Source organism: Lygodium microphyllum, chromosome 9 (assembly GCF_053477565.2).
Source record: "Lygodium microphyllum isolate KBCC chromosome 9, Lygodium_microphyllum_v1.1.10, whole genome shotgun sequence".
Lineage (NCBI taxonomy): Eukaryota > Viridiplantae > Streptophyta > Polypodiopsida > Schizaeales > Lygodiaceae > Lygodium > Lygodium microphyllum.
Genome location: NC_141143.1, coordinates 45719735 through 45732585, shown reverse-complemented (window position 1 = coordinate 45732585; position 12851 = coordinate 45719735). Strand labels below are relative to the sequence as shown.

The 12851-nt window shown below is 40.8% G+C and overlaps 1 protein-coding gene across 4 annotated transcripts in view; it reads right to left on the bottom strand.

Annotated features, from left to right (window-relative positions):
• The window catches only part of LOC148030995 (midasin-like protein), a 229112-nt gene that overhangs the window by 202508 nt on the left and 13753 nt on the right, over positions 1-12851 (bottom strand). For all 4 annotated transcript variants that reach the window (XM_087684534.1, XM_087684537.1, XM_087684536.1 and 1 more), the window contains exons 2-5: positions 5086-5369; positions 3156-3240; positions 2725-3002; positions 2400-2636 (exon numbers count right to left, since the gene is read on the bottom strand). In XM_087684534.1, the coding sequence (XP_087540660.1) occupies positions 2400-2636; positions 2725-3002; positions 3156-3240; positions 5086-5369 (884 nt within the window). The remainder of the gene's footprint in view (positions 1-2399; positions 2637-2724; positions 3003-3155; positions 3241-5085; positions 5370-12851) is intronic.

The following is a 12851-nucleotide window of genomic DNA, read 5'->3' as shown; positions in this document are numbered from 1 at the left end:
GACACAAACGAAATTTCCATTTGAGCAACTTCGAAAAATAGTAACCTCCTAAATTTAAAAGTCGCCAAATTTAGCCTCTGGAGAATTTCATTCTATAGATTCACAGGTTCATGGTTTATTTCTTCGATCATGAGCATCTGGTTTTACTTTCTCGAACCACTCATTATATGGGCTTCTAGTCAATGTGACTATGTGTGTGTAAAAGTCTTAGTCATCTAAGCTTTCTAGTCAATCTAACTGCTCGACTAAACTTTTAATTTCGCTTAGGCATCTCGTCAATCACGACCCAGATATCATTTTAGGGCGTTCTGGCCATTGGTCACCCTTAAATAGAAAGATGAGCATTTAATTGTATTTTAAAATACTTAAATAAGAACCTTTCAAAGTACATGAGAATCAAATTAATTCGGAATTATTGAGTCAATATGTCTTCGTAACAATTGATATACAAAAGGTTTATTACACTATTTTCAAGGCTGTATAATGCTTGAATGCTTTTGAGCAACAGGTGTACAAAAAGTTATTTGCCTTTGAACTTCTTTCAAACACCACAAATGATGCGTTGGATATAAATCCGAGACTCCTCAAATCCAAGGGTATGTATGCATTTTTATCTAAACCTACACAGCTGCAGTATTGAGAATAATCTCAAGTGTTGAGAGATCTATTGCAAGAAGCATCTTCGAGTCCTGTCATCGTCCAGACCACATCATCTTATCTGGATTATTGAGATTGCTCCTCAATGGAGTTGACTATTCATAGTCAAGAGCTTTGAATGAGTTGGGTTCCACTTTCAATTGGGAAATAATAACTACTATGGGGTTAGCAAAAAATTGCTAGATGGAATCCTAGGATTAATCAAAAGTATTCTTAGGTTTGGCTGCTTTGAAAATACTTGAGACAATGCTTTGGTCTCCTTCTTTCACATGTTCATTGGCTTGTTTTGCCCATAATGATAGACTATTCATATGAAAATGCCATTTTAAATTTGCTCAATGTTGACTCTCATTCCCTTTCTATTATTTTTTTAATAAAAAGATGCACTCCTCTGTGCGTATTCCAAGTATACCCAAGCAGATAATCCACCTTGGTTATCTCAATTCAAATCATTGCAATGAAGGGCTGCCTTTCAACTTCTATTTTCATCTACTAGAAGAATTTTGGGCTTGAGGCCATCCTTGCCCTCTCTTAGGAGGAATATATTGCAATCTACTTTTCAAGAGACCCTTTGAAGGCTCCTTTCTTGTTAGTTACAAATAATCCACATACTGACAGCTATTATACCCATACCACGGATATCGGACATGGATAATGGGATCTAAAAGGCCTTGGCAAAAATTATTGGAGTTTCAAGGAGATCTTAATATTTATGGAGTTGTGCAAAGTGAGGAAAATGAAATGGAGATGGTTTAAAAATGGAGTTTGGTGGACTTCTATTATCATGCATGTCCTTTGCAAAGCTGCTGCCTGGATCTAGATCAAGCCTAACCATGTGACCAATGATCATGGAAGTTAGCTCCTAATGAGTGATGGAAATGCACACAAAACGGCTCAGATGCTAACCTAGCTTTCTCTGATACTAAGTTGTGATCTTAAAAGAATGTCTACAAGATGAGAGTGCAGAGTGGAAGTATACCTATGGAGATGATGGATAACTAAGCATAACAAAGTTTGACATGATTAACGTGGGGAGTAAAAATTGAAGCTGAAGGGAGAAAAGTTGAGACATAAGTCCTTAAGAGTTGAGTGACATGGTTATTACATAGCATGATCACATCACTAATGAGGTAGCTGGAGTTTCCTCCTAGATGAGTGACCTTGAGCTCTAGAAGCCAGGTCTCCAATTCCCAAAGGCCACAGATTTGCTGTTGGTGACTTACATAATGACACCTTGTTTGTCATGGGGAACATCCTCATGTGCATCACATTCACGACTGAGGAAATGAGATTGATAAGGGTTCTTATTTTTTGAAGTGATGATACTGCCCACAAATCTGTAGCTGTTTTTATAGACTTACGGATCCATTGGTTCTAGTGCTCTCGCATCTTGTGGCATATAATTACATACACGTGGATCCCATCAAAGGATAGTGCCAAATGTTTGGTAAGAATTAAACTGTAAGACAATCTACATAGTAAGCCCCATACACACATAGGTAATGCTGCACAGCCCACAACCATACATAATCACAGTGTACATGAAACATACACATGTATCTGGATGCAGGTAGGTTTCTCTATATATGCTTGTGGTAAATCCCATCTCAAAACAGACTAGTTTGAGATGTTTCTAAACATTACAATTGTCTCAAATTGTTTCAGTGATGCCACTTTTTGTTGTTAGCACACTCTCTTTCACATCCCAAAGTATCCATACTAACCATTAATGTCATACTTACTTGTAGGTTTTCGGTCTTTCCTGGACAGGGAGCTCTATGCCACACACCTCTACACGAGACATGACATTCCAAAGATGGCCTTTCCAATGGACCTGCTCCTGAACTTCTGAAATAAGAGGTGCCTTTGTACTGCTTGGACCACCACTCTGCTTCAAGCTGCAGAATTCACTTGGAGAAAGTGGTTCCACTAACCAACCTGCCTTCTCAATTGCTATGTCTTGACAGAACTCTTCCCACCTAGGAAACAGATAAATGTGAGAATCAAAAATTATAAGACTTCAAGAGCAAAAAACTCCTGTAAATATTTGAATCGACAGCAATTTACCTCAGCAAACACATAAAATAAATGTCTTCTGTCAAAGATGATATATTTGAGCTAATGTATCTTGTGGCCTCATCACTCAATTGAAACACGACAGAGAAAATTTGAATGGCACACCAGCGCACATCAGCAGCATTTTGACTCACAATGAGCTGTTCTGAATCGTTATACAAAAACAGATCTAAAAGAGGGCTCCAATCCCACAAACCCTCAAAAGCATAGGGCTCAACTTGAATAAGACGATAAGTAGTTCGCAAGACATTAAGGAGATGTAACGGATCCTGTCCAATCATGAGAGTCAGGCACATGCATCAAGGTTACTTAAAATTATGCAAACCAGTTTTCTCATCTTCCAAATCAATTGATTCTGTCAATCATGAGAGTCAGGCACATGCATCAAGATTACTTAAAATTATGCAAATCAGTTTTCTCACCTTCCAAATCGATTGTGCTGCCAAGCCCAAACGAAACAGGCGTTCAAATGGGGAAGGAGCAAACGAAAAGTATTGTAAAATGGTGCTGCAGATAACAAGCATACAAAGTTGATATTGAACAGAGAGGCATCAAAACAAGAAGTAGAAATATGACAGAGTACAAAAATATTTAACACACATCCATAAATAAAAGCAACATCCCAGTTATGAAAAGGCCCATGCAGTAGCTCACTTCTTACTTTTTTAGCACAAATGCCACAAAAACACTCTATCCATACACATTTCAAAACTGAATTGCATCTTTTTTCGAAACTTGACAGGCGTACAAGTGCAATATTTACACCATTTAAGCATACTTGATAAGAATCCATCCATTATGAGAACAGATCTTGCTACAATTTGGAAAATCACAAAGACATAATCAATCCAACATAAGGTTGAATATGTGTAGGTATATCATGTGAATATGTGTAGGTATAACATGTGTGGACCCCCTAGTTATGCAGTATTCACTTAACAAAATAATGGGGTTTCTGTTAAATATAAATCAAAGGAAAAGTACATCAGCATCACCAGAAATTAAAACTTCATGGCAGTGGTTTTGTGAAGCAGTGAGTTCAATCAATGTCCTCTCAAATGCATGAAAGAGAAAGTATCTCAAGCATTGAAAAGCATCTGTGCATTGGCATTAGCAAACGGTAATGCTTGCAATGACCTGTCCATCACCCCTGCTTGTCTGCAGGAGGTTCTTCACCCCAGACCAATCTCCCATATATTGATGGCCATCCGTGCTTTTGTGCAGGTGCATCCCAACATCCACTGATTAAGCTCTCAGACCACATCATCAAGATACCATTCACCTTCATTACCACAGGTAAATATAAAACTACGAGGTTCTCTATTAAAAGGTAGTACAAACAAATAGCAATTCTAAAAAGAAGCCCATAGACGTGGCAGTGCCTTAGCAACCCCTAAAACTTAGTAAAGAAAAGTCAAGAAAGATGCCTGTCCCAATTTAAACCTTTCAAATTATGTACCATTCCCCAGAGTTTATCTGGGGCACATCACACCTACTTTCACAAGGATTTAAAAACCATGATACCCCGGAAACTGTACTCTTAACATCAGTCAAGATGATGGACCTAACTGAAGCCTAAACAGGGTTTAGAAGGGTTAAACCGTGGTTACTTTTTGAAGCAAGCTTCTCTTTCCTCTTTCCAAGCTTCTTACTGAAAACTGCCATGGAGTTCTCTTCTCATATCTCCTTGCCATGGCCATATCTCTTCATGAAATATTCAAAGAATGATCCATGATGTCTCAAGAAACCTGTAGAGCACCCTATTTCTTAGTCTTCATCAAGATAATGATCATATGGAGCAAGAAGAGGCCACAACAGTTTGTGCCATTGTTCAGTCAGTGGTCTGTAGTATGGCCTGGCTCTAAAAGAAAGGGACAAAGATTAATACAATTTGATATGTGACAGCATGTATAACCTGAATACTTGCACCTGCTAAGTGGCTCTAAAAGAGAGGGACAAAATACAATACAATTTCATATGTGAAAGCATTTATAACCTAAACACTTGCACTTGCTAAGTGGCGGTCAAAGCTGCCAAATATCCATTTAGGAGCATCAGAAAACAAATATGCCAATCAGCTTGAGCATTTATCTGGGATTCCTGCATAGGTGATATTGTGAAGCATCACCCCAAAGCCTCATTACATGCTACAGCAGGAAGTTAATGAGTGTACTGTACCATCTTTTACTTAACCATTACACAATATGCATATCAAGAAATAGAACACCATTGAACCATTTAACATTCACTTTGCATGAAAGTCAGAACATGAATTCAATCATTGAACAAATCCAGTGTAAACAGATCAGCTACAGCAGTGATGCATACAAAAGATTGCATTAAGAGGCAAACCTTAATTCAGACGGAGCTAATTCAGCAATGCGACTGAATGCCATAACCGCCTGCTCATGGATACACAGGTTCCAAGTATCCAACGAAGAGAATGTTTCATGGAGTTCTTTGTTGTCACGCATCAGGATCCTGGAGGCATGTTTCTCCCGCATGAAATCGACCAAGTTTCTGACCATCTGCGGCAAAAGATGCCTGAAGCACCCTGCCATCGCTACTGTTAATTCTGGTCTGAGAAGCAGCTCTGAAGAAAAGCTTGTGATGTCGTCATCCTCAACTTCAGGCCCCTGTTAGTAAACTTTCATTGTGAAAAGCAAGTCTTTTGATACAGAAAACCTTTCTTTAAGCGGCACATCTAGTTCCATCCAAGTATATTCAACAATCTGGCATTGACTCATGTCAGATTGTTGGTGAACTTTCAGGCCCCTGTTGTGGTAAACTTTCATTGTGAAAAGCAAATCTTTTGATACGGAAAAACTTTGTTTAACCAGCACATCTACTTCCATCCAAGTACATTGAACAATCTAGCACTGGCTCATGTCATGAAAAACTTAAACGAATGCCTCAACTTAATTATTTAGGTCTCATTCTCAACTGCCCAATAACACAATCCAAAAATCTTCTGCAACAAGTTTTCTTTGGAGACACTAAAAGAACAAATAAGCAAATCAAACCTCCAACTTAAACTGCAAAAGTAACTGCTGCTTGCACAAGATGTTTGTCTGTGTATCTTGAGGGCTGTGTGTGTGTGCATGTTGAGGGCCTTTTTTCCTCTCTTTTTTGTGGAGGTTTGGGTTGGTTAGACAAAGAAGAACCTTTTTTCTTTTCTTCTTCTTTTTTTCCAGAGCTTTTTAGTGGTTGCATAGAATGGTCTGTTGTGTTGTTTTTTTTTGCGTGGGGGTGGGGGTGGGGGTGTGTGGGGTGGCGGTGGAGGTGGAGGTGGGGACGGGGACGGGGTCGGGGTCGGGGTCGGGGTCGGGGTCGGGGTCGGGGTCGGGGTCGGGGTCGGGGTCGGGGTCGCGGTGAGGGGCCTTTTTGGTTTGGGTGGTCTTTTACCCCTTTTTTTGTTTCCAATAGAGGAATATGAGGTGTTGTAGAAAAAAACGCATGCTTGTGCAGAGTGAAGTGGAGAGAGTATAGTGTCTGCTGGTTGCTGGCCTTTGCGAGACCCTGTTCCAGGGTTTCTAACCCTCAAAGATTGTTTTCCAACAGCACATGGCCTTTTAGAGACGCCTTAAAGGTGAAGGATGGATTTGCAAAGTGTCATGAAGTCACCAGTCAACTATCAAGGATTCAAAAAGTATCAACCATCAATTCAAACCTTCAAACTATGAGTTGGACATCTGAGAAGAATTCATAAAAGCTCCACAAGAAGAACCAGAGTTTTAGAAGAAAAACAAAGACAATGGGAATACAGCAAGTTGTGAGTGTGCATGCACAAGAGGACATGTCTGTGAGAGAAAGTGAAATGAAATGATTTATTAGCATCTGCAAGAGGCTAAAATGACCTATAGAACCATGAAATACAACCATGTGCAGTGTGATACAGCTGTTTGAACAGAAACAGTGAACAAAAGCTAAAGGCTGAAAGACAATCTCAGCTGATAATGGAGATACATATCATCCTAAGAAAGCCCTCATTGGTCATCGTCACGTAGCCTCAATCTCGTCCATGTGCACAAGAATCTAGGGGGCCTCACTCTAGCTCAGGCATCAATGTCTTATATCCTCATATGCATGTCGCCCACACATGGGTCAAAAGTTCTAGAAAATTTGCATCAGCCAAGCTGGAATACTAGATCAAGCAATGTCCCCCATGTAGACGTGGACTAAGGCTGTGTTAGCCCTCCTAGTACTACTCCTAGACATGGATTGAGACTACTCCAAAGCCACCTAGGTATTGGGACTCACCATATACTACTTTGTATGTAGAATAGAAACAGGCCTCACTAGAAATTTTACACCTTTCAGTTACTTTTAACTTGATGTACAAAGTCACTTTATGTGATTTTGAGTTTTCCATAGACATTTCCATTTTCCGTAGACTTGATCTTTTTTCTTTGAATATTTTGCCTCTCAGATACTTTGTACTTGCCAATCGATTACAAGATCTCTCTACAAACTTTCTAGGATCGAGCAAATTCTCTACAAAGATTCTTGCTCACTCCAAGGATATCTTGTTGGAGATAGATGTATGGAGGTTTTCACTTGCCCTCTCCTTCATATAAAAAGGGGCAATGCCATTGTAAAGTGTGAGGTTACATAACAAAATTGTGATTTCTTTCTACTCCTCACTCTCCTCTCCTATCATACTCAATACACCACTCCTCATTCCACCTCTCCCCCTTGCTCCATCCCCTTGCTCTTGTTCATGGTTGTCACATCCGATGGTGTCCTACCACTCGAGGGTCATCACCACCCAATGGTTGTCACATCCAATGATGGCTTTTATCCTCGTGAAGTGACATGGATTCGTAGATATGTATATAAATAAACAATGACTTTTGTGTCCCTGTATAGACAATATCAACACACATAAGCAATGTTAGTCAAGCATAGGGAGAAGAGTTGGGTTCAACAGGCTAAGCTCCTCAGGTCCTCCTCTCACCACACATTTAAAGTTGTGTGACCATTCCTGCCTCCAGGTGGAGGGCATGCAACCCTCATTACTACCATAGGAAGCCCTGACCAACATATCTGATGGTGTAGACAGGGTACCGTCCCTTTCTATACACCTTTCCCCCTTTCCAGTCTATCCTTTCGAGGATGAGCCCCGCCCCACTGCATGACAACCAGTCCACGCAACTTAGCAGATAATGCTCACTACCACTCAAGGAGTCATCGCTATCCTCAACAACGTCACCCTCACCAATGACATTGCCACCATCATCGTACTCAGGTTCTCTAACCTCTAGAGTAGAGGTAGAGATGGGTGTGTCCTCGTGCCACACTCGTAGTAGCAATGGAAGTGCTTCTCAAGCCACTACCATGCCTTGTATAGCACCCTAAAGGGGCCCCCACAACCACAAGGAGTGAATGTCAATATGGAAGTTCAAGCACTAGTGGCATGATATCAAACAATGTCACCCTAGCATGCACAAGTACAATAGACTCACCGGACTATCTCTTGTAGCTCAAGTAGAGGTCTCTGAAAGTCCACTCCTCCAAAGTAACACTCGTAGTTCACACTTTTTAAGTGTGCTTGCCGAGAGCTTCCATTCATCTACATTGACCCATAAATTTAAAGTACACAACTTAGATACTATACATTTTAAACATCACTAAACATGAATCAGCTAAGATCTAACTAGCAACAAAAATCCATATATGATGTACCTATCTTGCCATGGTCACCTCTCACATGCTATACAACATGTGTGTAGATTGGAGCAACAATCAACAAGTTGCTTCAACTACTTTGTGCTAAATTTGTTGCGTATTTTTTGTGTACAAGAGAATAGTCATCCCCCAATTCGTTTGGAAGAAAGGCATCTCAATCAACAAGGATGTTTCCATCCATAAAGAGAGAGGGAAACTTGAAGGTGGAGTGCGAGATTGCCACAAACTCACGAATGGATCGTTTCATCCACTCCCATCTCTTTATGGTCAAATAGAGAATGTCATCCCTCTTTGGAGTTCCACCTTAATTGTCACTACAAGGTAGAAAGGGATAAAGCCAAGTTGTATATGTATGTAACTAGTCAGGTGAGGGCCTCTACTACAATCAGTGTGACTAATAGCTAAGCTCTAATGATCTTATGGGGTATCGAGGCCTTACATTTGATCACCCTAGAAATCATGGATACAAGTGGTCTCTCTATCAACCTCCATCTATCCATCATAAGTGCAACCTAATCGATTGTGGTAATCAAGATTGGGTCCCCCATACATGTACTCCATAGAGTAATATGGACGTGACTAGCATATCAAACAGACACATCTTAGTGACGGGTTCCTAAAGCTGTACTTGTGAGCTCCTCCTCTCCAAATCACCCACTGCTATGTATCCTTAGGTCAGCTACCTCCCTCATAGAGAAAGTAAAACCTGTAAATAATACTTCCAAATAGGTTTAGGAATCCACGTACTCCAACTCTTGCGCATATGTGAGTTGAGAGAGAGAATCTAGACATAAATCATCATGTGCACTAAGCATGAAAAACAAAAAGGGATGTTTGCCTTGATGTTGAAGCCTCCCCATCCCTAATGGTAGACATTCCAATCTCCACAATCACCTCCAACATAAGATGATAAAGGAGGCCTAGAGTAGACCCTTTTATATCCGACATATGAAGCACTTTATATGAAGCACTAATGGACTATGGCCCTCACTTCAAACCAAAATTCCTCCTTCAAGCAAAGTCATTGAATGGCTTTTACTTCTTGTTGACTCTATGGGGACTTCCCTTCAAGCCACTCCTTGAACTCATTGAGGACCATTGCCTTTTGAAGTTTGTTACAAACCTCATAGAATTGCTCGAGAAGAAGCCACATAGTTGCAAAGTGTGTCCAGATTGCTTCTTTAACTCCAAGTCTGAGTACAAGCAATAAATCACAAGACCGTTGTCTTTTGAAGTTTGTTACAAACCTCATAGAATTGCTCGAGAAGAAGCCACATAGTTGCAAAGTGGATCTAGATTGCTTCTTTAACTCCAAGTCTGAGTACAAGCAATAAATCACAAGTACTCGGGTCTTGCAATTTAGAAAGCCAACGATCTCACAAGTGTCATGAACAATAATCTTTACCAACTCTAATCTGCCTATACCAGTGAGTGGCGCATGTTGTCCATATTGTGGATGCCAATAGATGCACAATTGGAGGCATTCTCCATGACCACTTGGATCGCATTTTGTGGGACAACATATGTGTGTGCGCGCGCGCGCATGCACGCACCATATATTGTGAGACTTTAGGAAACAAATAAGTTAATGTTTAATGCATTCTCCTTCCCCTCTCATCAGCATCTAGCGCTCACAAAAAATAAGTATCAAGGCAAGAAACAAGGATGTTCATAATCCCCCTTTGCTTGCTTGCAGTCACTCTATCCATCAATTAGAATCCAACACCCATGCTTGGCCCAACTGGCGTGGATAGGCTCACGAGATTTGTCAATTCTCTCCCTCTCTTCATCAAGCTTCTTTCTGTATATGTCATGGTATGTGACTCCATACCAATTCCTTGCACGGTCCAACAGTGGCAATGGTTCTCACCATCCTCTTCCATCAATCCACTTTGAGCATATGGAAAGAGAGGTTGCACTCAATGATGGTATGTGCAATCTCTATTTCCACTTGTCATTACCTCTTTGAGCAAGGAGAGAGAACTGAGTAGACAACCCGTTACTTGGGCAAGAGTGGCCTGCCTCTTCCATGTTGAGACAACACTCAAATGACTTTTTATTAATGGGATAGATAAGGCCGCCCCAATGGAGGAGACAAAGATGAATGGAGAGGGCTCTTTGTAGGCATCCAAGGTATCACAATCAAGAGGCACCACCTCTTCATTTGCCCTTGCGATGCCTTTGTACAACTTCATGGCAAGTATTTCCAACAACACTCTTGACATATGTCATTAGGAACAACCTTGCATGGTACTTTCTCCCCTCTCATTTTGCACAAATGGATGAGGAGACAAATGACAAATGAGGTTTATATATTCATGCAACACTTGCATTGCCACTTCCAAGTGTCTGATTTCTCCTTCACTCACTTGAAGTGGGCACAATGCAAGTGAAGCTTCATGAAGGGCAAGTGCCATTGTGTGTATGGAAACTTGAAAGAAATAGGAAGAACTTGAGAATACCGGGTAGAGAGTGAAGGTGAAGAGCTTAAGAGATGGAGAGGGTGGAGGATGGAACGATGAGAGAGTAGAAAGAGTGGAGAGCTTAAGCAAGTGGAGAGAGCTTGAGAGGGTGGAGAGAGAAAAAAACAAAAGATATATTTACGTCCCCAAAAAGCCAAAAATGGCCTATGCGACAAAGAAATGAGTGCATTCGACCATGTCATCTCAACTAGAGAACAACAACGAAAATGAAAATAACTAACTATGACTACTGCAAGTGTAGACTACCATCATGTACAAAATGATCTCAAAATGATCCTTCAGCTAACCTATAGGATCCCAACCCAATCAATATGACTCTCTAGAAACAATGTACCCTACACAAGACAAGAATATCTATCATGGGGTGGTCCAAGACGTCAAGTCCACTCGGGCAGGTACTCGTCTTTGATGGAGAGCAATGATGGCTTAAATTTGCCAAAGGTAAGGATGTCGAGCATGGCAACCGAGTGGTGGGCACAGTGCTCTTTGGAGTGTGACCTTGGTGATACAACTGCCCAATAAAGTAATTAATGTGCATGGATAATGAAGAAAGAAAAAAAAAATCTATATAGCCATACAAAAACTATATAGCCAAACTACAACGAGTCTAACTAGTACAAATATGGGTGACAAGATCAAGGGATACGAATCCTCACACTAATACAAGCAATAATTCCCTATATCATCTTATGCATGTGTCGTAGGTACCTATGTCGAGGTCTAGGATGCCTGGATTAACCACAATGGACCACTCAATCTATCACCACCTCTCTGTTAGAATTCACATTCCCTAGGCAGGCAGGCAAGAGTTGACGTTAGCAAGGCAGGTTGGACAGCTGTAACAAGTTGGACTGCAACTGGTTGGACAGTTTTGTCCAATCGGTTGCATGCAGTTGACCTGCCTTATTTGATGTATTTTTCTTGGGCTATTTATGAGCCCCAATTTCCACACTCTTGTGGACTTGTGCTCTCAATTTTCACGCTACAATCCACGGAGACTACCCTCAGGGTTCACGGAGTGTGAGATCTTCAAGGTGGAGACATTCGCAAGCATTCTCTCTGCACCCATGTAGATATTTGCATCCTTATACAGCATTCTTCACTACAGATTTTATGCGTTTTACTGTCTCTTTCTCTTTCTCTCTCTCATGGTCTCATAGGTCATTTTGGCCTTTTGTAGACATTAATATATCATTTCTCATTTCCCATTTCTTCTCTCTCTGTTCACTCTTTGTCTTGGTCATATGCTCCTGCACTACTTCACTCTAACATAGTATCAGAGCATTGAAGGATTACCTGAAGAGGAGATTTCAGAGCGACACAAGGTTGTGTTTTCAGCGTTCAAGGGCAAGTAGGAGAGCTGTGCATCAAAACAAGGCTGAATATGGAGAATCAAAAACTTTGATTACTATAGGATCATAGACAACCAATGCTTCCTTGTCGTGTGCTTCTATTAGAAAGCTTCAATAGCAAACAAGAAATAGACGAGAGCAAAGACTTTGCATATAGAAAAGCATAGCTGTAGCAACAAAAACAAGCTACAAACTAATACACTATATAAAGTGTTACATGCATGCTCTTTTAAAGTATGCAACCAAAATTGACCATCGAATGTATAGTGAATGGATCCATAAATTACGCATGGTATTTAGTGTAACGACCCTTCAAGCCCATGGGAAATGAACCCCCTCGGACCCCCCCAGAGAGGGGCTGCACCCCCCTCCACACTTCCCCCAAGAAAGTTGGTGGGAAAAACCACACCACAACAAGGCCTTCAAATAAGTACCTAGTATAGTAATGACACTACACATGTATGTAGCCCTGCTAGCAATGTGTCAAAACCCGCAATGGTTTATCTCTAGCTATTTGGCCACACTCGGCCACCATCCAATGCTGAAATCAAGACCTCCTACATAAATTAGCAGCTTTACAACAAGAGCAAGTGAA